Source organism: Eretmochelys imbricata, chromosome 5 (genome assembly GCF_965152235.1).
Source record: "Eretmochelys imbricata isolate rEreImb1 chromosome 5, rEreImb1.hap1, whole genome shotgun sequence".
Classification (NCBI taxonomy): Eukaryota; Metazoa; Chordata; order Testudines; family Cheloniidae; genus Eretmochelys; species Eretmochelys imbricata.
This window is the reverse complement of record NC_135576.1, coordinates 111,250,772-111,276,407: the sequence shown is the minus strand read 5'-3', so window position 1 is coordinate 111,276,407 and position 25,636 is coordinate 111,250,772. Positions and strand designations below refer to the sequence as shown.

At 41.4% G+C, this 25,636-nt stretch overlaps 1 protein-coding gene across 1 annotated transcript in view; it reads right to left on the bottom strand.

Annotated features, from left to right (window-relative positions):
- Positions 1–25,636, bottom strand: part of ADAMTSL1 (ADAMTS like 1) — a 689,739-nt gene that overhangs the window by 128,049 nt on the left and 536,054 nt on the right. Inside the window, exons 14-17 of the mRNA XM_077816448.1 lie at positions 13,311–13,361; positions 8,336–8,540; positions 6,876–7,023; positions 2,307–2,391 (exon numbers count right to left, since the gene is read on the bottom strand). Of these exons, the coding sequence (XP_077672574.1) occupies positions 2,307–2,391; positions 6,876–7,023; positions 8,336–8,540; positions 13,311–13,361 (489 nt within the window). The remainder of the gene's footprint in view (positions 1–2,306; positions 2,392–6,875; positions 7,024–8,335; positions 8,541–13,310; positions 13,362–25,636) is intronic.

Sequence of the window (25,636 nt, the reverse complement as noted above, 5' to 3'; positions counted from 1 at the left end):
GAGAAGTGGTTTAATATGGTAGAAAAAAAATAAAAGCTGGAAGAAATCACCAACTGTTCTCCACAAGTTAAAAAAGATTCAAATAGGTTCATGTGTTTTTCTGGATCTTGTCTACGCATGAACAAACTGAACATATGAAGCACATAAAAGACTATGTATACACGTCACCATATTACATGCGACAGCTGGAACTCATCTGTCTATCGGGGAGATGGGGTAAAAATAATTATTGTCTTGAGCACAATATTATACATTTCCTTTGCTTTATACCAGTACTCCAACTATAATCTACTTCAGTTTGGATTAACTGTGCCAGAACTGCAATTTTACTCCATGAAGGATAACATTTATGAGCCTAATAGATGGCTGTAGTTACGGTGGAAGGAGCCATGTGTTTAACTGCACCATTCTGATTAAAACTATCAAGAATTTATTATAAATACACATTTACACTGTTCCCATGTCAAATAAAATAAAAATGCAACATGCTCATTATGTATTAGTAATTTCTCTAAAGAAGCTTCCTTTTCATAGCAATTTAATTGTCCTAAAGATGTTTAATTGTCAATAAACAGATTGTCTAAGAGACTGTAATTTATTAAACATCTTGAGCACAATTACATTGCTATGAGAAGGAAGCGGCGGTGGAAGTAATGGGATAAATGCGGGCAGTCTCAGCAGGGCCACAAAACTTCCTGAGAGAAATTACAAATACCATAATGAGCATGCTTCCTTCTCCCCCGCCCCCCGTCCCGCCACACTGGAACAGTGGTAAATGTGTGTTTCTGATGGTTTTAAAAACCACTCATAATCCCATATTTATTACTGTATTCCTACTGTGAATAAATACCACACATACAGTATGCTGTAGTTCAATCTGGCTGAAGCATATCTTTTATTGTGGCTCTAACTTTGTGTGCATCACGAACTTGCTGGGATCAGATTCCTGAAATCCTGGTGCAATCAAAATTCCTACTGGTTTTACTAGGAATGCAGGTACTCAATTGAAGAGAAAATATTTAGCATTTTTATCTCCCTTTTTAGGTTCTTGTTGAAATGTTTTGTTTTAATTTTGCAGCATTAGCTGTAACTGCATATTTTCCTTTAGTTACACTGCTAATTTTTCCACAGAAGCATTACAAGCACAAATAGGAACAAAATATCTGTGTGGTTTAGAATGCAAAAAATGCATAGATTTAGAAAAAAAGGCTTAGGGACATTCATTCAGGAAATCCTGTGTTCTGACTTTTAATTTATGGATGTAGCCCAATCTGCTGTTCAAATGTGCCTGCCTCATGATGCAGGGATACTACCTGGTCACTGGGGAACAAGGTGTTAACCAAGATCAACTTTGCATAGGCACTATGGGGAAGAACTATAAACTAGATGCTCGGAAGACTAAGGGGAAGAACCCCTGTAGGCGTGACAGGATTGGGTTAAACCCTAAGGCTGTAGAGTTTTCTGATTTATTTTCTGCTTATGGTAATTAATTTCACTTGCTACTGTTGCATTAGCCCTTGAGGAAAAAAGCCCTTGCTGGATGCTTCTGTATTTTTCTCTGCTAATTCATTTCACTATCTTACAGGGCTAATCCTGCAGCCTTTCCACACAGAGCTCCCACTGAAATCAAGAAGGAGTTTGCATGTGAAAGGACTGTAGGATCTGTAAAGAATGTGATTGAACATCATTAGTTTTAAAGTGATGCTGGTCATTGGTCCAACCTATACTTTCCCAAATCTATTGTGTTGTGTCCACTTGAGAGGAAGGATGGTCCAGTTGTTAGGGCATTAGCTTGGGAGACCTGGGCTCAAATCCCTGCTGTGCCACTGACTTCCTCTCTGACCTTGGATAAGTCACTTAACTTCTCTGTGATTTAGTTCTCTACCTGTAAAACAGGGATAATAGTGCTGCCCGACCTCACAGGGATGTTGTGAGGATAAATAAAGACTGTGAGATGCTCAGATAGCATGGTAATGAGGGTCATACAAGTACCATAGACAGACAGACTTTCCACACAGTATTATTTTAAATGCCCTAAAATAAACGGCATCATGATTATAAGTTTGCTTGAATTCAGTCTAAATCTTCAATGTACACCATACTCCTGTACTCAGTTTCTCCAGCTCTTATCTAGAGCCTGATACAACTTCCACTAAAGCCCATTAATTTCATCAGGATTTGAATAAGGCCCTTCTTTCCTAATGAAAGAACCAAATACGATTCAAGGTAGAGTATTATTTTAATGCAGGCCCTGAATCCTGATCTGACCATAGCGTGTTTTCAACAAATTATGTTTTAAGACTTACGATGGTTCTTCAGACACCATTGCTCCTTCTTCCAGCTCTTGTGCCTGCTTGTACCATGGCAGTTTAGCTTCCACAGGAAGTTTCTCTAGAGAACATACACAGGCACATGAAAACAAAAACCATATAGCTATGCACACTGCTTTGTTTCTGTAAGTGACTATATCTGCATTTCTGTAATGTTCTTGTGTGTATGGATGTACATGTGCATACTGAGCAGCACACAAGGGGCAAGGGAGAGAAGAGACACTCCACTATGGTACAGAATATATAGTCTATAAAGAAATATAGAGTTTCTGTGAAGAAAGAGAGTTTGTTTTTATAATGCTAGAATGGCAAATTAAATGCCATTTTAGAGGAAAGCCAAGTGGTCTACACAGGTGGGCACTTTAGCAAAGTATTTTTCAAAAACTCTTCTAACATCCAGGGGGAGAATCAGATTTTCATCTACACTGCAGAGCTACAATATTCATGATGGCTGTTTTGGCTTTGAGTTCTGTATTTGCACAATAACTGCACTGCCAATAATTGTACTTCCCACACGGAGACAAATAATTGGAAATTGCAGTGCATCAAATTCATCTGCTCAAGTAACAAAGGGGGAAGTCCACTTTTGTGCAGGGGGCCAGTCCAGGCCTAGGCATGAATTAACCTCACATAAGCCCTCAAACTCAGGCTTATTAGGAGCCTAAGTAATACATAAGCCCTTGTGAAGAAGGCACCCCAAAAGACTTTCCACGGAGTGTGTGTGTGTGGGGGGGAGGGGTGAAGCAATCTCCATATTAACATTGTTGCTGACTCTAACCTTGCATAGCCCTGTGTGTACCCTTAAATTTTACAGCCTCATAAAGTACATTAAATTCACTTTTGATAGATTATGACATTGAAGAAAATCCACATCTGATGAGTGATACTGCAAGAAATAGAGAATCCAGAGTGAAATAGTTCAGTGATGTTCTCTGACTCTAAGCTTATCAGTTCATCAGCTATGTGGATTTAAAAAAATGGGTTGGATATTTTTTCTGTCATTTTTGATAGAAAACAGTACAGATGCTTTTTATTCTCCAAGATCTGCACTAAATATAATAAGTTGCTTTTGGGGAAAAAGAAGTCCACGTTATGAGCCAAATTCTACTTTCACAGCAGTGTGAATTCGGAGTATCTGCATTGAAGTCAATGGAGCTGTTCTGGTTTTAGAGAGCAAATTTGGCACAATTTCTCTGAAATCAGCTCTGAATTTCTTCTGAGTAATTTGTGTCAGGATTAGGAAAAAACAGATGAAAATACAAAGAGTGGCATTCAACCTATACAGAGAACCAGTGCAGGGTCTATGTACCATCTGAGTTCCATTGAAGCCTTTTGGGTTTAAGTGGCAGACACACCTCAAGCTGGCCTGCCGCAGAGAATTAATTTCACCCCAAATACATGAGAATTTTCAGGAACTTGGTGCATACACTGGAATTTTTGCACAAACATGCAAACTACTGAAACCGTCAGTAGCAACATTAGCAATGTACAGGGATCATAACTTGCCATTTGATTTCACAGCTACTGCAGCTTCAGCTGAGCAATACAAAGATTTTTGGTAGTAAACCAGTGGCTGGGAAGAAAGGGTGCCGTAACAGTTATTATGCCTTCGCTTCCAGAAATAGCAGGCCAGGATTCTACTCTGATATATTTATTAGTGACATTTAAGGATGAATATGTGCCCGCACAGCTTTTAGTTTACCGCATTTGTTATCCAAAATATGTACGAGATATTTTTATTTATATACCATATAGCTTATTTTTATGAGGTTTGGAAAGCCAGATCTTACTCTTTTGCTTTCCTTTTTGAATGCAAAGTCTTGTAAAAAGCAGTTTGTGCTCTTCTACACAGCTGACTGCAAAGTGACTTTTATTTTAACCTTTCCTTGTTTTGGGGTTGAGGGGGGAACAGTGTTATATGTTGGTGGGGAGAAGTAGGTAAAATCAGTTCCAATAAACTGAACTGTAAAAAAAAAAACACTTCTGTATTAGAGATGTTCACTTTTATTAAATAACTTGTTACAAATAATGAAACAAAACCAATTTCTAAAGTAATTTAGTGAAGAAACCAAGACTTTGGAGATAAAACAAAAGCCCCCTGCTTTTACAATAGATTCATGTTTTTAGCCTAATACAAACTCTTAAACTCTATGCCTTGTGTTGTGCAGGAGGACAACTATATGAACACAAAACCAACAAGGAGTCCGGTGGTACCTTAAAGACTAACAGATTTATTTGGGCATAAGCTTTCATAGGTAAAAAAACCCCACTTTTCAGATGCATAGCATGCAGAGCCACTGAAGAAGTGGGGTTTTTACCCACGAAAGCTTATGCCCAAATAAATCTGTTAGTCTTTAGGTGCCACCAGACTCCTCGTTGTTTTTGTGGATACAGACTAACACGGCTACCCCTCTGATATATGAACATCCTTCCTAGCATTAAAAAACACAAATCACTATTTAACTTAGGGATATCTTAAATTTTCCCTAGGATTGTCCAGTACATTATGACACACATAAGAGCTTTAATGAGCTAAGAGTGGGATAAGTTACAGCAACTGCATACCCTTCATTTTTATTTAGCAGACGTATATTAAGATAAAGACTTGCTCTATATTTTTTTCTTATAGTCTTGACCAGCCATAATCACTGATTTTCTGCCCTGTGGTAATCCATTTTCAGAATAAAGAAAAGGAGGACTTGTGGCACCTTAGAGACTAACCAATTTATTTGAGCATAAGCTTTCGTGAGCTACAGCTCACTTCATCGGATGCAATGTAGCTGTAGCTCACGAAAGCTCATGCTCCAATAAATTGGTTAGTCTCTAAGGTGCCACAAGTCCTCCTTTTCTTTTTGCGAATACAGATTAACACGGCTGTTACTCTGAAACCTGTCATTTTCAGAATGCAATGGCAGGCTTTGTTGAAGCGTTGACTAGCAGATGCATACTTTGCCACAGGTATTGACTCGTTCAACTGTAATTTATAACTTTACATTTATTAAGCAAATCACCTCTTTTTGGATAGATTTCTAGCAAGTTTCAGCCCTGCAAGTGCATGAGGCAGGAAACTGTACCACCCGGCACTTGAAAGGGCAACTGTGAAAGAGGAGGCATTTGACCTGAAAAGGACAGCAGAGTGTATTTTTAAAATCACACCAAGCCCTCCCCACACCCAGAACAAAACTCTGCCAAACCAAAATGCTACACTGCATGCACAATTCTCCCCTCTGGGGAGATAAGAGAAAGAATGAACTATATGTCACAGATGTTGGTCACATCACTTAATGTGCTCCTGGAAGGCACTCAGATATTATGTTGATGAGGGTGGCATAAGAACCTACAAAGAACAGGACAGAACAGAATACTGGATCAGAAGAATAGCTTTGCCATGTGGATGGGGTTCCATGGGAGCCCCACCAGCAGAGGTTTCAAGGGTTGGCATCTTGGCATTGGTGCTCTCACTTATCATTGGCCATTGAGTATGGAAATAAAAATTCCAACTTTCTTCTTTCCATTTGTGGTCACTAAAAAGTTATAGGCCACTTTTATTCGATTTCAACCATTCAAGTGCCCTTAATGTGTATTATCTGTAGTGATTTACAAAATTATATTAGTTTTATTTCTGAGTGGATCATGTTGGGTCTGGAGCCTCCAACTCAGAGAAATGAAAGTCATATTTATCGTATTTTAGCCAGGAAACTTTCCATTAAAAATAAACTGACCTACACACATCACACGCATGAGAAAGTTATATCCATGTGGTTATATCCATATATATCCATCTGTATATAATTATAGAACCATGTGATAATTTATCAAGGACCTTTGCTGCACCTGCCCCCTGCCCATTACTCCATTTACCCCAGGATTTACTCCTACATTCCAACCCCATGAGCAGCTTCAAATAGCTGCCTTATAGAAATCAATATGCCTCAGCAACATTTCCTCCTCCCCTAAACCAAAGTGGGGAATTCCTCCCAATATCACTTGCTGTCTGAGGCTCAAGACAGGGACTATTCAATTCTGCAGCAGCAAGGGGCTCTCTACACATAAAACTGTTGTGATTTTCAAGTCTGTACAATCTTGTAGCCTGGCTAGTAATAGGAGCTTCTATATGGGACATAGAGCGCTTGCTTCTAGCTTAGTTAAAGCTGCTGATTTGTCTGAATGCTGTTTAAACCTATGGGTAAGTTTAAACCAGTCACTTTAAACATGTTTGTTTCCCTTTAATAAAGCACTATGGACCAACTTTAGCCCTGAGATAGTCAGTGAAGTTGCACGCACTTACATCAGGGTTGAATTTGGATTTTTATCTAGGTTGGTGGATCACCAACTGACAGTAATAAGATCTGTTTTGTTTTGAAAGATCTACAGGTTGCCAGCATTTCAAACACCACCACTTACATCCAAACTGGTACAGCAATGGCAGTCTCTTGATAGAAAGTCATGAATTATTGCATTCAGACAGACTTGGGAACTTGCAGCCAACAAGCATAAACAGCTCCTTAATGTGGCAGAGCTGTAAAGATTCATCTGCCTTTTTACCTTTGGGTTTGTAGCAAGGAGTGGGAACAATGCATTCTTCTTTTATATGAGGCTTTGTTTTAGGGCTGCAGCCTCCTGTATGCATCCCTCTGTGATCAATGCAGAGCACCACACGGTATCTCAGCCCCTGGCCACACGTTACAGTGCACTGAAAGAAGAAAAGAAAAAGTACAAAGTAGCTTTTTTTTTTTTTAAACCACCCTGTGGGAAAAATGGAGTATACAGCAATAATGTAACAGCATCAGAGGGAAAAACTTGGATCAGAAACAGCCCATACTGGCCCATAAATTACTTGTTTGATACTGGTTAGGGACAAAGTTGACAAACAATCGCTGTTTTTTTCCTTTCTGTTCTGCACAATTGTTTGGTTTAGAGATTCAGAGGCTGGATTTCTCTCTCAGTGTCACTCTACTAACTCTCTCAGCATTGGTCACTTGGCCTCTGGCCATCAGTCCCATACTGGATGTATTCACTAACACCTTGTCAGTTTCAGCTGTGGCCACGTCTGCTCTGCTTGGACCAGGCACTGGAACTTATGGGTTAACGAGTGTAACAACTAAATATTTTGGAACATGGCACTGTATAGAGTGGGAAACAATTTGGGCTTTAAACTCCATGCATTTTCTCAAGCTGAATTCTTTTATATGGCATGTCATTTCCCCCAGGATAGTGGGTTTCTGAAGCTGCAGGCACCAACCAAACAGGAGAGAAGCAAAGAGTAATAATAATGCTTTGCACATATCTACACTCTTTAATCTGAAAATCACCAAGCACTTTACAGATAATAATCTACCACACCTCACATTTTGGTAAGGTAGGTAAGTTTTTAAAGTCAGTTTTATCGGTGAGGAAACTCAGGCATAAAGAGGATAAGTGACTTGACGAAGCTCAGACCTGTTGGAATAGGACCCAGACCTCTTTTTCCTCCAGTCTTGTGACTTCAGCACAAGTCTTAAAGAAAAAGAGGTGAGTCAGGGTTAGGCAAGCAGGTGGCGACTATGGTACTAAGCAGTGATTATAGAGCAAAGACTTTCATGACTATGCTTGCATGGCTGCTTATATTTCAGACTGCAGAGCAGCAGTCCAGGATATTTGACTTGTGGACAAAGAGTACAAGATAAATGTGTATTAGAACGTGTCCATTAACAGCTTGTGTCTCTCTGCCTGTGCATATATGTTTCTATTTCATCATTTATATCTGATTGTTATTTAACATGACCGATCCGATTTGCTCTTCCATCATTCTCCTCAGCTAATGTTATAAATCCTGAGTATTCACTCTGCAGTGGGATAAATACCATTGCTTGAAGCAGGAAGATCGGAAAATTCCACAAGGTAAATAAGCTTAGTGGCCATTCTTATTCTACTAAATTCTCACACACATTAACAAAACAGAAGATTTGTTCCCAATGCCTGGCTTAAATACAAACAACAACAAAATCCAACAAAGAACTGTGTACCGGAGACCACTCCTGGGCCAGCCATTTTGGGCAGTCAAATATGTTACAGGGCTGGACAATGGGCATCTTTGGCGTGTACATGCACTTCCACTCCTCCACAGGGCTGATGTGCCCCTGAATGTCTTCCTCCACACAAGAGACTGTGCGGCTCTGAATGCCCCCTCCACACGAGGAGGAGCACGCTGTCCATGGAGTACTCTCCCATCTGCAAAAAAAAAAAAAAAAAAAAAGGCATCAATGAAGGGGTAAAAACACCCCAAATGCTTGACCTTTCCTTGTGGTCTTTTTTTGATAAGATTATTATTATGAGCAAGACTTGTTCATTTATATGTATGGCCCCAACAACCACACACTCTTATATCTGGCTCCTTTAAAAGTTTTCTTGCCATTAGTATTTAATTTACAAGATGCTCCCTTCTCCCCCACCCACCCAGTAGTCCAGGTTATTGCCACAGAGAATTTAATTTATGTTAATTAGGGAGACTATTATATCTTGGCACTATGTGCCACATATTGGGAGACCCAAGTTCCAAGATGCTGAAAGCTCAGGGCTTGTCTACACTTACAACGTTACAGCAGCATAGCTGCACTGCTGTAACATACATACTACCTACACTGATGGGAGGGATTCTCTCCTCAGCGTAGGTAATCCACCTCCCTGAGAGGCGTTAGCCAGGGCAGAGAAGAATTTTTCTGTTGACCTAGTGGTGTCTAAATGGGGCCTTAGGTCAGCTTAACGCCTCTGCTCAGGGGTGTGGATTCTTTTATACCCCTGACTGATGTAATTGAACCCACTTAATTTTCTGCTATAGACCAGACCTCAGTGTGCTATGAAGTTGATGTCCTTATTTGCTTTGCAAGAGGAAGGAGCAATGCCATCCTTAGCTGCTACAGCCATCATATGCACAGTCGGTGAGGGGAAAACAGAGATGGAAGCAATTTTCTCATGAGAATAAAATGACTGTGTGACGAAGTGTGCGCGAATGGGGGATAAAGCTATAGCTAGCGTTACACTGATATGGTTAGTGACTATTAGAGAAAGACAGGTTAGTTTGGGAAACACTGTTGCTTTTGTCTGACTGCTATTGAGGTAACAAGAAGAACTTTTTAATTTGATATATAACAAGTGACATTTTGATGAGAAAAAACAGTGAAATGTGTGTGCTCTGGCTGCTTTATGAGAATGTCTATATATATACATATACACATAGATTTCAGAAAAATATATATACTGTATATATGCATAAACAATGTGTGTGTGTGTATATAGAATACACACACATACACACAGAGTGACATTGCTTCTCTTGAAGCAGCTGTATTAGCCATTGTCACACATAGGATCAAAGACTAGATGGGCCCTGAGTCTGATCCCGACTGGTGATTCCTGTATATCTGCCCACAGAGTGAATATATATTAGAGCTAGTCAACAGTTTTCAGTGAAACATTTTTCCTGGAGAAAATGCTTTTTCAATTAAAATGAAAGTTTTTGCAAAAAACGAAACAAAACAAAGTCTGCTTTTTGACAAACAAAAACAAAAATTTCATTTTTAGGAAAAACTAAAATCTCCCCCCTCTCCAGTCTTTATTCCAGGAGATAAAAAAATAAGCAATAAAAAAGCAAGAGTGGTGCTCCCCAATCAAAACAAAATCAACATTTTAATTAAAAACAAATGAAAAAATTCACGGAAAAATTCAGACAGGATGAAAAATTTTCAGTTCTTTTCAAATGTTTCACCAACTACACTTACCTTTTTCTGACTAGCTCTAATGTATGTATATCTGCACCCACATTAGATAATGGCTGATTGTATTGTATAAAGGTTTTATTGACAACAGTGTGAAATGGCCACATTGTTTACCAGTGGCAAAGGCATCGATGCGTTATGTAGTTTATCTCAAAGGAGTGCCAATAAAACTTTTCCACCACACCCTCTATTCTGCAACTGCTGCAGAAGTTAAAGAAAAGGTATTCTTAGAACTTAGTTTTAAAATATTTTGCTAGGAAGTCTTTCCAGTAATGCTCCCCTTGTAGAGCCAGAGTTCCATAGTTACGCTGAGCCCACCTATACAGGCCTAAAATTGGAATTAATAAACAGTTAGAAAGCCTCTAATAATTACCTACAATAATTTTTCCACACATAAAAGTGTGATGATTAGAGTCTGATATCTTGGGACTTTCCATGGGAATCCAAGTCTGCCCTTTTACGGCAACTTTCCAGCTGCTTTGTTTTACCTCAGCACTACAAAGCAGCACAAACAGCTGGCCAAGAATTTGGCCCTCAGGTACTATTCCAATATAAAATTGTTGAAAGAGCTTCTGGGATCAAGGCTCTCAAAGCAGAGGTCACAGTCACCAGAGACTTAGGGAGGATGTACCAACTACCAGGAATTTGGGAAGAAAGTGGTGCCCAATGAGGACTCTGGTACCACAAGAGTGTATTACATGCAATAGACCACGTCATCCTCTCTCCATGATAAAAAGCATGGCAGAGGGAAGTTCCTACAAGGATTCCCTTCCAGACCTCATCTCAATGTGCTCCCAACCTTTCAGATCCAGTGGAGCCTTGCTACCTACTCCACTTGGTGGTAACCAGCCATGCAGTGATTAGGCTACACAGAAAAGACAATATAGCCTGGGGCTGTAAGCTCTATAGGTCCAGAGGGAAGACAATTTGCATCCCCCTGATCCTGGTCCTGCCTCAAGTCTTCCTAAATCCTCCCTCTGGTCCCTTTAACCTCAGCCCATTCCTTCCCCAAATGGATTCTAGACCTGTCACATCTGGAGTGGGAGTTGTGATGCCAAGGAGGGGTCTGACCATGATCCATGCACAGAGGGTTCCAATCCATATGTGGATTTGGGGTGAGGGAAATGATACCACCCATGTGTAGAATGGTGGTGGGGTTGAAGTAGTGGATCTAAAGGGATTGTTACAGGTTGAGACCAAAGCCCGGAAAAGCTGAGAAGCACTGCCTCAAGCCTTTGATCATGTCCGATGGACTGATATTTTCTTTCTTTTTGTGTTGCAGAAAGGCAAATACTTCAGGGCATGTCAATCCTTTATTCTGGATTTTCTTTAACTGTTAGAAAACCTCTGTCTAGCCGCCAGGTTCAGGATGCTTTTTGCTCAAATACAGTCCTTCCACTCTTGAGTGATGCTGGTTCATCCTGTGATCTATAAAATTCTGTCTTTTTCTCTCTTTCTGTCAATGTTCAAGAATTTTGTTCATAATGAAGACAAAATACTTTTTTACCATAAGACACTCAGATCTTATTAATGACTGTCCTTTACAACCATTTTTAAATCTTTTGTAGATTTTTGAGATTGGTGGGTTTTTGTTTTATAGGAAAGAGAAAAGAGGTTTCCAGAAATGAGGGACAGAAAATGGATATATATTATATAAGAGCATAAAATATAGTGAGATAAATGACCAATATATTAACTCTGTGTACATATATGTAAACATGCAGCCGTGGGAAAAAATATCCCTAACCCACCCAAAATATGTATCTAACGTTAGTAGGAGGTGAGCAAGACAGGCATTTGGCATATAAATATAAACTATACAAATCATACATCAATGGTGACAATGTAAGCGGCAGCCACAAATGCAGGCAAGAGCTGCTGTCCTCCATGTCCTCCTAATTTCAACTGGGAGGTCTGTTGTGTGGTCCTATACCATATTTCAAATCTGAATGCGCTGCCTTTTTTCACACACTACAGCAGAGCTCTGTGGTACCTGTGTTAGGACTCACTGTGGTTGGGGAGGGATCACTTTCTCAGCGAGGTGAGATAAACACAGTGGCTAGTAGGTGCCTTTAGTGCTAGAAGGCCCAATGACACAATAAACTAACAGAAGGAAACAAGGCAGAAAATAATACTATTTCAAGCTATTGCCTCAAGACAGTGCAGATCCTGGTTATTGATGGGGTTGCTTCAACTGGGAGACCACCTTTGTTAGCGCTTTTACTCTTACTCTATTATTAATACAATCACCAATGTAACAGACCTATATTTCCTGTTCTTTTATATTCCAGGTTTCTAATGACACACAGAAACATGGCTAATTACATGAGATTTTCAAGCACCCCCTCATGCTTTAAAGACATTCTTAACCATAAAGTAATTAATAGGATATGTCAGAACTCTCTTGCATTGGCCATATTTTAATGGAGAGTTAATTCATCGCAAGCTGAGGTGTAAATTTATGATGCTCTCGCTTGCTGCACACTAACTGCTGTGTGGAACTTGCTACAGCACACTAAAAATTCCATAGTGCGCTTACTTTTAGTAGATGGTAGCAGGGTCCACTCAGCCAATAAGTGCGTGGCAAGCTATAGCGCTGTAGATTTACATCCCAGCTTGATCCTGCAAATACATGTGAGTACATTTACCCATGGAAGGCAGGTTGGGTGCAAACATATGTAAAGAAAAGTTACTCATGTGGAAATGTTTGCAGGATTGGGCCTTTGAACACTATTCATTTTAAAAAATAGAACCCCTCACAATTAATAAGCTTGTGACTTGTTTAAAAGAGAATTTAATACACAAAATGGAACTACAGAATCTGGAGTTCTACTTTCATAGCAATACAATACACTATGGCACATGCTAGATACTTTTGAGGGGGAAAAGTTGAACAGTTAGTTAGCCACAAAGCCACTGGTTTAGGTACCATTCATGGAAGGGCGGTGGGGGGAGGGAGGTGGAGACGACAAAGAGAGACAGATATCCAGTAGACAATCAGACTGAATTACTGCTTCAACTTACTTTGATGTAATTTTAGCTCTGCTTCAATAGTCTTTATAGCAACAAGTTTAGCGCTTGAGCAACTCATGATTATTCCATAGGAGAGTTCAGAACAAGGGGCAGGCAGCATCAATTGTCTTAGTTCTACAGAAAAGCAGCAATGCAGGAGAAAAGCAGTAAACTTATTTGCTAATCCTAGCGTCTGGTTGATTGTTTTACATACCGAGGAAGGGGATGGTAGAGGTCATAGGGCATGATCTGCTTGTATCCATCACTGTTAGGAACAATAATGCCAACCCTCTGAGTAGAAGGTACACACAATAAAACAAACACTAAATGATTACATTATACAATTGTTTTTACACGGTATTAAAAAACTGTCAAAATATTCTATCCACATTGCTAATGTTTTGAAAACAAAACATAAGAAGCCTTTCCAGAGCAATCCTCACAGTTCGCAAGTCGTTCTATAAGTTAACCATTTAGCATACCAATTAACCCTCTGCTTCTTATTAAGCTACCCACCATGTTACCAAAAAGTTGGTTCCACTGTTACAAATGACACCAATAAACACAAATACTCTCTTCACTTACAAAGTAATTACATGCCATGAGGGATCATTTTTATTAGTACTCGGAAAACTTATACATTTAGAGCTTGATTGAAAGTCTGTAGAAGTCAATGAAGAGACTCCCATTGACTTCAGTGGGCTTTGGATCAGGCCCTTACTTAACATTTATATGGTTGTTTCTGCCCTTCAGATGAAAGAGTCCACTAGATTTACAGCAACTTGTGATGCGTAACTAAAGGCATTTTCCATGCAGGGTCCTTGACACTGGGACTCACATCTCTCCAACCCAAAGAAACCCAATTATGTTCCTCTTCAGCCCTCATTTATTTACTTGGGCCTTTTTGGAAGAAGTGTTTTGTGGAGTGAGGAAGACAGCTATTGTATTTTGTTGTTGTTGTTGTTTAGCAACCGTTCTTTGGGGAGTTTATGGTGTTCTTGTCTGATATATTATTATTCATGTGTCTATAGATTGTGATAGGCACTTATGTAAATCAAAATATGTAAAACTGAGGATATCATGCAATATATGAAAATGTATGAAGTTGATTATTAAAAGGTGGACAGTACCTAGGAAATGGCCACTTGGGACGGGAGCAGGAAGGTCTAACTAGAGGGGTCTTATTTGGTTAGCCCAGGATTTTAAGTTTTGCTGGGGGGGATGGGGTTCGAAGAGCTTCTTACCTGGAGTGACTCTCTCGCTGATCCTTGGTCAGTGTTCCCAATGTCACCCATATACCCATTATCATTTTGTCAGGCTGGGAACCTGGCAGAGGCTTGAAGTAGGAGCTCATGGAAGAGCTGAAGTAAGTCACATTGGAATGAAGGAGCTGGATGTGGAGGCCAAGATAGGGATGATTTTAGAGAGGCTTTGATAGCTGAGAGAGGTTGGGTGAAAGGGGATGAGGGCATCTGTTAGGGGAACAGGTAAGAATAAAGAATTGAGAACAAGTATTCTTCATCCTCAGTGCAATGTACTGAAGAGAAGTTCTCCAAGAGTTAAAAAGGGTCTTGGCATGTTCAGGCTAAAAGGTTCTGTTCTCCTTTTGATGGGCAGAGTGTTTATGTGGATTATTCCTCCACAATGGGAGAATAGATCCCACTGTACTTCCACAGTGAGGAGTCACAGCTAGGTCAGTGTGATGGTATTTTCCAGCTAATGCATTAGAAGAAGCTGAAGCCACTAAAGTGTGTGTGATGAGAACTGGACTGCTCTCTGTCAGGTTAACAACTCTCTGAAATGACAGCAGTTGTGTGTACGTGCACTGAGTGGAGTCTGTGCCTCCCCATCAACTTAAAATCTGAGAGAGTTACAAGATTTGGGTAGGGTTGGAAATGGGAAGGATGGATCAGTTAAAGTTTGTTCAGTAAGCAAATCATTCCAGTTTTGTTCTGTCTGACAAGAGAGAGTGGTACTGATTTGGGAAGCTCTTGGTAATATTTTAAATATAATGGACATTTTGTCATGCTCTTGCAAAGTACACCCTCCTTCCCCACCACTCTACTAGTGCTGCTCCACTCAAAAGTTGTTAGCTCACTCCAGCTCCTCAACCTGCTGAGAAACATTCAGGAAAAGATTAATACCAAGTCCAGAACTGAAGCAATTATACTGCCAACGAGGCTACATTGTTTGAGAGCCAAACGAGTTTCAAATCCTAATTTGTAATTCTTTGCCGTAAACAATTAAAACTTTTTAATAAGTTTTTCTTCTAATAAAACTTGGTTTGAACAGTTAGTCAGGAGACTGAGTCTTGAGGTTACACACTGCCATCCCAGGGTTGTTGTGAGGATTAATTAGTTAATGTTTGTAAAGCACTACAGAAGGGCCAGGCAACACTATTATTCGGGATGTACAGAGTATTTGACATTGAAAAGCATTTTGAGGCCACAGTTTGTATTTTCATTCACATGTAATTTGTATCATATTATTTATTAAATTGCTGTGTATTTGGGAAATATTGTCAAGGGACCATAATACCATCTCATAAATTCTGCAGCATAACTACCAGAAAGAAGCTGAAAAATTTATTGAACTAAACCCCAAGATGTGATTTTTCAAAGCAGAACGTATTTATCCTATTTCTTTGACAACTTTTACTACAATGACTTGTTTTGCCATTGTTATATGCTGACTAAATTCCCACCACCCCTCCCCCCCCCAAAACTACCTAAGGGTATGTCCACCCTGCAATTTATGGTGTGACAGCAGTATGCATACACATACACACACACCCCAGCTAGCTTTGATTTAGCTAGTGTAAACACAATAGCAGTGAAGATGAGGCACCATGAGCTGTAGAAACCCACCAGCTGGATGTGTACTTGAGTGGCTAGCTTGTACAGCAACTTTGCTGCGAATGATCAAAGCTAGCTCGGGTATATCTAAAGGTGCTGTAGTCACATCTCTGACTGCAGTGTAGACATATCCTAAAATTGGTTCTCATACAGAAGTATGCATACTCCTGGGGGTACACAGAGGTCATGACCTTGTGGGGGGGGCTTGCAGGATGGGTTTATGTGGGGGTCGCAAGTGCAGGGCCAGCGTTAATGGGTGGCAAGTAGGGCAATTGCCCGGGGCCCAGATACCCTAAGTTACATGCTTCAGCCCCGGGTGGTGGGGCTCAGGCTTCAGACTCCTGAAAGGGGTACAGTAGTCAGGAAAGGTTGAGAACCACTGTCCCAAAAGACACAAAACAATACAAGACGATTACTGTAAAATAACTGCATCCTAGCTAGCCAGTTTACACAACATACCTGTTGCTACCAATCAAAACAAACAAAAGCAATTCACAAAAAATACATTTACTTAAAGATCTTCTCTACAGTTCTGAATTGTCTGGTTTCTGACTCAGGAAAGGGTATTTCTGGGTTTTTAAAACTCTTATTCATCAGTTGTAGCATCATTGAAATTAATGATGGAAGAGATCTACAGCCAAATCATGGACCCTGACTCTGTTCACTTTGTGCTACTCTGACCATGCCAAGGGGAGCCAAAGCTGGTCTAGGAGGGCAGTTGCATATTCCTCTGATGTAATGGAATCCCTAGGTAGTGTGAAGCTGGCATAACTAGCTCTGTGCCACCTGCTCCCAATTTTGGGCATAAGGAGCAAGTGGGAGTGGGTGGAAACAGAGTAAAACATGCACCAGAGGCAGAGAAGTCTCCAGGGAACTGCTTCAGACAGTACAATTTAAAGCAGACCCCAAACTGCACTCAGATATACTGAGGTCCAAATGGAAAAGTGTCTTGACCCACCATTCCTCACCCCCCAGTTCCTGCACCAAGCACAGCTCAACTAGACTCAGGGGACTGGGCCCAAAACTTTTAGGTGACATTTAATAATACTTTGGACCTCTTATATATAGGGGGAGAGAGAGAAAGCTTGTTTTATAAGGCTGCTGTGGGAGAAACAAATGGGACTTTTCATGCACCACATGGCACAATCCTACTCTGGAAGGGGCATAGGCATGGACTAGATTTTAGAAGACTGTCCTCTCTCTAACATGTAGAATTATGTTTTCTCCCCGTTGACAAGTTGCTTTGTTCACACTGCAGTTTTGCTTTATTCTACATGGAACCTAGCAGTTTGCTTTTTGAGTGTATCTGCCCTGCTGCCTTGGGAATGAAAGGTGCCAAGGCTGGGTGCACTACAAAGGCTGGCTATCTACCTAGAATGTTCCTTTTTCACTGTTAAAGCCACAGAGTTGGTTCTAGAAGCTGCTGCTTTTCAACTGTATGGAAAAGCACCACTGCACTTCCATGTGATGAATCTACCTTCTAGCCACTTGGGGCCCTATTCAGGCCTATGTCAGGCCTAGGCCGGTGCCAACACAGGGATACAGAGCAGGCAGTTTGCCTCTCCCCCTGTTCATGGTGAGCAGGGGCTTGAAGAGCCCCTGGGTGCTGGTTAAACCAGACCTCAGGGACACAGAATATCTGGGACACAAGCCTGTCCTGGCCATAACCCCTCTTGCCTCTGATCTGTTGCCCCTGGCATCAAGGGCTCATGTGGAAGTGGCTTGGAATATACCCGTGGGGGGAAATTTATACCTCTGGAGACAGTCGAGCATTGCTGATGTGAAGGGCCAGAGGCTAATGATGACTAAGCCCTGGTCTTTTTGCCTACTATTGGTTTAAATCAGAGATATTCCATCTTTTAGGGGCTGGAGCCCCCCTTTGTGGTGGATCTGCACCTGGGCCACATATGTACCTAGAGCAATTGCTGCATCCCACCTCTTCCTCATTCCCTCCCTTTTCTCATTTTTAATGATTTTGCTGTCAATTTGTGACTCTTATTCTTCCCTTTCCGTGCCCCTCTGTGATGCCACCACTTCTTAACCTCTCTCTCTCTCTCTCTCTCCAAGTTCTCTCCCCAGATTCCTCTCCCCACCAGTTTCCCTTCACTGTTACTCACAGATCCCTCCCACTATGAAAAATGTGGCCAGGGACAATTCTCCTAATAATCAAGAACTCTGGAGTCTGCTAGGTCCCCAGTCAATAGACAGTTCTTCTGGCTTGGGGGTGAATTACAAGGGTGTTTTCTTCTTAGGAAGTGAGTGAAGCATGGATAGAAAAATCACTGAAAACTCACCAGCATGCATATCAACCCCGCAGCTGTCCCAAATTTCTGGCTGATGTTTAGTGTAATTCCCTGAAAAAAGTGTTAGCCCCTTTCTCCTCCTATAGTCCCCTGGTCTCCCGTCCATCCCTTGTGGCTTAACTCATCTCCCCAAATGGCTTCCTTCCATAGCTCAGCCCATCTGCCCTGGAGACTCTGACACAGAGTGCAGGCTCCTCTCCTGGCTGTTAGTGGCCTCTTCCCCCACTTCACTACATGTGTCTGGCACCCAGATCTGCCACCTGTTGAGCTGAGCACAGTTCTAGAGGCAGCTGCAGAGGGTTGGAGCTGGGAGCAGCAACCAGCAGGAAATAGAGAAGGGGACTGCAGAACAGCCGTCTTCCTCACAATCTCAGGATAGTGAGTACAAAACTTCTCTGTGATGGGCTCCAATTGGGTCTGTTCTCACCTAACCAGGGCTATTGGCAAGAATGCTGGTAGCTTCCCCAGCACTGCTTACTGGAAGGATCTATGAAGAAGGCAAGGGCAGGATCTCTCGGTGCCTCTTGACTATCTGTGAGCTCCAAAGGGAGCAAAGAAGGAAAACTTGGCATGAGCAGCTGCTTGAAGAGAAGTCAGGTTGGCGGCTAAAAAGGAACCCCTGGACCATCTCTTCTCCCTGTTTTCAGCCTTCTAGCTAGAGAGCATTGGAGGGCACGTCTGCACAGAGGGCAAGAATCCTGCAGATCCCTCATCCCCACTTCTCTCCCCCAATCTCTGCAAGACTTTCTGCCCCGACCCCCAAATCACATTGGGCTAATTGGAAACAGAAGCAGCCCCCTTAGACACTACAGCTTCTTTTTGTTTGTTTTTTTACCCTGTGCTGCAGGCTACATGGCACCAGCAGTCATGCAGCTGGAACTGCTATGTTTCCTACCCCAGGGTTTTGCACCGAGGGGGTTTAGATTGTAAACTTTTCAGGGACTTTGTCTTTTAAATGACATTCTGTAGGTCATCAAGCATATTGCGAGCAATTGAAAAGAAAAGAGCCAATGGTAGTTCAACTTGAGAGTGGAGTGTCACTCCTGTGGAACTCCTTGCCAGAGGATGTTGAGAAGGCCAAGACTATAACAGGTTAAAAAAAGAACTAGATAAATTCATGGAGGATAGGTCCATCAATGGCTATTAGCCAGGATGGGCAAGAATGGTGTCCCTAGCCTCTGTTTGCCACAAGCTGGGAATGTCACACTTCCACTAGTGGTCTGCACCTGAAAAGGCTGTAAAAACGCTGCCATATAAAACTAAAGTTACTATAGAGGCCAATATTCACAGGAGAGTCATGATTTCATTGCACTGTCCCATGAGAAAGTCTCATATTTTAGGTTAGGCTTTCTGCCATTAAGTCACAGTGTGATGATGCTGCATCCTCACATTATGAGGATGTGACACCACGACCATGTGAGACAATTGCATTGTGATTGTTTTGTCCTGAAGAACAGATACAGTACTCGCCCTTAAAAAGGAAGCATTTTCCATATATTACTATCTGAGATCACCACTCTTTCCCTGCAGTCTGAGGAGATATCTGTGTTAACTGTGTGGTAATGGTTGATAATGGCTTTTTCATTTAAACTTCTGTATGTGAGCAGCCTACTTCCAAAGTAGAAGCACTCCCATTTCTGGAATCTGGATCATCACGCTTAATCCCCAACTATATAGCCAAAAGACAAGTGCCTTGCACTTCACCAGTGTCAAAAAGCCACAAGTGTAATATTATATTTATTAAGACAGTGCCTTACATCTGTCTGGTGCATTACAGATAGGTAAAAGCCAGTTTCAGCTCTCCAAGGAGCTTACGAAACTGAGCTGATTGTCAGTGGCTACTTAAATAGTCTTATAATAAAAAAACCTGCAGATGATCCTTTTGAGAAAGCCAACTTTTTCATAGCTCTGGCTCAGCATTCTAAAGTGTCTCATATCTAGATATTTGTGGATTCTCATCTCATTGATCTAGAGCTATAATGTCTTGTTATCGTAACAAATGAAAGCGACCTCCCTGGGGTGCATTTCTTTCATTTTCCCTTGCAGAAATGTTTGGTTAGTATTTACGGGCCATCGCTATAGACTTCTGAAGACCAGTTCCAGAATCTGTATCAGACCTTTTGAAGCCCTTGTAACTGAAGTTAATCAAAAGTGGCAAACTGATATATATATATATTTTTTTTTAGAAAAGTGGCAAACAACTGATTTTTTTAATTATTTTTTTCAGAGGGTAATGTTGTGCGTTCTGATTAGGCTTGGCAGTTTATTTCGATGCCCTGGAATGGGTATCTTTAATTTAAATTGGGAAGCAGTAAAAGCACAAAAGTTACTTTTCTTTCTGTGGCACATACAATAAAGCCCCTTAAAATATGCTGTGCCACCAACTAAAACAGAAGGTGTCAAAAACAACAACATTTTCATCTAGTTTAACTTTTCCATAGTGATTTAGACGAAATCTGACGCACATAGGGATTAAAATTTGCGATATCTTCTTCCACTAAACAGCTACAGCAGAATATCCAGCGCAAACCGGCCATGTCTACGCTGGCAAGCTTACAGCGGCACAGCTGCACTGATGCTGTTGTGTCACTGTAGGAGCGCTCGTGTAGCTGCTCTGTGCCGATGGGAGGGAGCTCTCCCGTCAACATACTTAAACCACTTAAACCAATGAGTGGCAGTAGCCGCGTCAGCAGGAAAGTATCTCCCACCAACATAGTGCTGTCCACATGGGCGCTTCTGTCGGTGTAACTTGTGTCGCTCAGAGGGGTGTTTTTTCACACCCCTGAGCAACATAAGTTATATTGACAAAAGTGCTATTGTAGACAGAGCCAATCCCAGTAGCCAGCTGTCTTTCTATATTTGCTGGAGTTTCATTCTCAATGAGTAACTTGATTAGAAGAGCCTACACTCAACTTTAACATATCTTCTGCTGGGACAGACAGAAATCTGAGTCTGGTGCAAACACTAGCATGGAAATTGTTCTCTGCCATGTAGTTTATTAACTGCTGCTGATGGCACTCTCCTTGTTTCTTTTATCTTATCTCTTCCTTTAACATTAAGAGCCACTTGTACACTGATGTTACTCAACCGCACATAGCTTTTAACACCTTGATTAACACCTCCCGACCCACCCTTCCTACCTGTCCTAACAAAATCGTCTTGTGGCTTCATTTCAGATTCCTTCAGCTCTATGCAGAGTTTCTGGTTTTTACCTACATGTCTGCAAAAGAAAACTTCTTCTTGAGGCAAGCAGAGCATTCCCAGGCACAATTCTATTTTATCCATCTTCCTGTACAACTCTAATGACCCACTTGCCACTACTCCGGTATCATCCTTGACTCTAACCTCATTCTCTTCCCGTATTTCCTTTGCCTACAGACAAGGTTACGCCGACAGAAGCGCCAGTGTGGACAGCGCTATGTTGGTGGGAGCTTTATTGTATGTGCCACAGAAAGAAAAGTAACAGTAACAGTTACAGACAGCCGCCCAACCTGAAGCAAATACTCACCAGCGACCACACCCCCCCTTTGTTTAACTTATGCCAGCCTCATTTCTTTAATCCACACAATTTCACCTGCATTGATGTGAGAGCCACCTTCTTTGCATGTCCTACCATCTGGAAAAGGCTTTCTTTGTTTCAACACCTCATTGACTTGATCTATTTCTAAATTTAATCCAAAATAATCTTTTTGCCTCTCTCTGGTTAAAGTCTGCAATTAAATTATGTACAGTAACTGTAAGGCCCTTTGGAGCCATTTTATATGGAAGACTATTCAAAATAAAGTTTATTGTACATCCCACTGGAGGGCAATAGGGATAAGTGAACCATCATCTCTCAGAACCTCTTCATCACAGATTTATTGCTGCTACTGCATGCATCAGAGAAAGCAGGCCCCTTCTCTTCAGAAATGTGCCAGAACTCTAATTTCATTTATCTTCTGACAAAGAGTGCAGTGAAAACAGGAATACTGATTTACTGCGGTAGTTGCCTCATAATTGCTATCAAATTAAATACATTTAAAGGAGGTGATGACAAGCTAAAAGGAAGGCAGTTGGCAATTTCCTGCACTGGCTGCCAATTTGTAATGAACCAGAGACCTTTATGATTAGTTAAGAAAATATCTTAGTCCGCTTTTTAATTGTATGTATTCATTCATGATACTGAAACACTAGCTGCCTCTCTGATGAGATTCACAAAAGGTCACCACACAAATGTCTTCTATTGTTTGTTGAAGAAATACTAGTGACCTTCACAATCAAATCATCACTGAGTGAAGTGGACTATAAAGTCCATGGGATCCTGTGCTCTGATGGGTTTCCAAGTACTTTGGTTTGATCTGAATGGTCATGACATACTTGGAATGCTTTCATGTGCTGTGATTTGTAACATGCTGCTGCTGTTAGAATAGCTAAAAAGTTAATAACAATTATAACTAAAAAAATAGGGACAACAATTTTTATTTAATATTGAGGTTTCGTTTTGCTTCTTGGTACCTATCAGACACTGTACCAGATTAATATTACATATACTACATACACGCACATGCGCATACAGAAATGATACGTCAGAATGCTAAAGGAAGATGGTTTGTTGCAATTTTGCTGGGAATGCTAAACACCAAAGGTACGTTTGGGAATGACCGCAGGTATCCAGGTGTTGAAGGACATGTCTGAACCAGAAAATCTTCCAAAAAATTCCCACTAGTGTTAGCACCAGTTCTGGTGGGAACCATAGACGCAAGGCTTCAGGTGACCTCTGGCATTTTTACCAGTGTCAGTTAAGCAGGTTTAATTGATGAAGTGGTCCAGCTGCCAGGGGCTTGTCACAGGGAATACTTTTTAAGTACAGACAAGGCTTATAGGTGAAATTCAACTTGGTGAAGAGGACCTGCACAAAGCCATACATACCATTTAAACCACCCAATAAAGCAGTGGTTCTCAACCAGAGGGCCAGGGCTTCCTGGGGGCGGGGGGGGGGGGGGGGGGGGCGGGGGCAGGTTTCAGGTGGTCCTCCAAGCAGGGCCAGCATTAGACTCACTGGGGCCCAGGGCAGAAAGCCAAAGCCCCACCGCATGGGGCTGAAGCCCGGGCCCTGGGCCCCGCCACCTAAGGCTGAAGCCTGAGCAATGTGGCTTCATGGGGGTGCTGTGGCCTGGGGCACCAGGCAACTGTCTTGCTTGCTACCCCCTAATGCCAGCCCTGGCTTTTATATGCAGAAAACCAGTTGTCATGGCACAGGTGGGCTGTGGAGTTATTATAGCATGGAGCGGGGGGCGAGGGAAAGCTCAGAAAGAAAAAGGTTGAGAACCCCTGACATAAAGGCTTAAGTAGCGCTTAAATGACTCAAAGGACCCTAGGTTCAGAAACAAAGGAGATAGGAATGGTATAAGATCATGGAGTATATAGAAAGAGTTCTGTGCATCAGTGAATGTCACCTGAGATAGCTTGGGAAGCTGGAATCTAAATGCAACTTCAATGCTGGAAATGGGGGTAGGGTTCATTGGCTGTAAACAGTGACCTGGAATGGTGTGTGAAGTGAAAACCTTTCAAACTCTTGTTATCAACACTGCTTTAAAGAATGTCTTTGAATTATGAAAGGAACAGTTTGTTCAGTTTACAGTACCTCAAAGATATAAGCAAGTCCACAGCACACATAGTCCAAACAGACTTCCTTTCTCAAACAGGAATAAAATTCCATTCTCCAGTCATTAGAAAAGGGAGTCATTTTATGCAGCCATCGGGAGGGTATCGGAGACACCTGAACTTCCCATCAAGTCTTTTTTCAGCTGAAAGCTCTCCATCATGTGAATGTTTTGGAAAGTTAAAAGAGGGCTGCTATGAATTTAGTGTTCATGAAAACCTCAGAGCCTGAAGTCCTGAATTTTGCCCAGATCAGGTACAGCACAGGATTTGGCAGCGTAAGCTTCCCCACGCTGCTCCTCAACTCTGAGCTGGAGGAACCACCCCTAAAGAAGAGCGGGTGGTTCGTTTTCCATGTCCATTCAATTCTTGGCCTCTCTGCTGCTGACACTGCCAAAAACGGTGCTAATTATTGCCAATAGGGAGCAACAAGCTAGAGGTAAAAGACTGTACGTTATAGGCACTGTAACTCCCCAGAACCACGGAACACAATTATTAGAAAACAATGCTGTCCTTCCCTTTCAGTCTAAATTCAGATATAAACTACACTACAGTAAAACCTCTTCATTTCTTTTTTCAAAACCACTTACTTTTATCAGCTTTCCTATGGCACTTATCACCATAGTATATGAGCACCTGGCAAACATTAGTAAATTAAGCCTCGCAGCAACCACGTGATATAGGGAAGAATTATTATCCCATTTTTACAGTTTGGGAAATTGAGGCACAGAGATTGTGTGTTTTAGCTACTCATATAGTGAATCCATGGTAGAGACTAGAACCCAGAAATCCTGATCCCCCCAGCCTATGCTTTAACCACAAGACCATCCTTATTGTCTATAGTTTTCTGAACCTTATTTTCTTCTTATCAGAGACTGTCCTTGATTCTGAGTCTGGGTTCCTGATTCTGTGTGTTCTCCAGAAAGCCATGGTTGTCAGTAACTTGGCATTCTGTGGAGACACTTCCATTAAGTTGAGTCATTTCTGGTACTCCCTGTACATTAGGATAGCATAGCTTTGTTTCTAAATGACTCTCCTCCCCAGGGTCTTTATATCAACAGCTCTGCCTAGTTATGTGCCTTGGACAAAACAAAAATTACTTCCTGACATCTGCCCAAAAGTTTTTTTCCCTCTCTCTTTCCTCCCACATACCTTGCAGCCACCTGCCTTAACATCTGAGCATGTGGAATTTCAAATTATTGAAAAAAAAAAAAAGTCTTGGGGTAAATGCCAGAGAGAAAAGACATGTGTGATCCAGAACTGGATTAAAAAAAAAAAATAACAAAAACCAGGTCAGGTAACAGTTTATTAAAATCAATGCCAAAGTAAAATTATCTCATTACAGTAAAAAGAAAAGGAGGACTTGTGGCACCTTAGAGACTAACAAATTTATTTGAGCATAAGCTTTCGTGCGCTACAGCTCACTTCATCGGATGCATGCAGTGGAAAATACAGTAGGGGGATTTTATATACACAGAGAACATGAAACAATGGGTGTTACCATACACACTGTAATGAGAGTGATCAGGAAAGGTGAGCTATTACTAGAAGGAGAGAGAGAGAGGGGAAAACAAGCAAACAAAACCTTTTGTAGTGATAATCAAGGTGGGCCATTTCCAGCAGCTGAGACAAGAGCGTGAGAGGAACAGTGTGTGTGTGTGTGGGGGAATAAACATGGGGAAATAGTTTTACTTTGTGTAATGACACATCCACTCCCAGTCTTTATTCAAGCCTAATTTAAT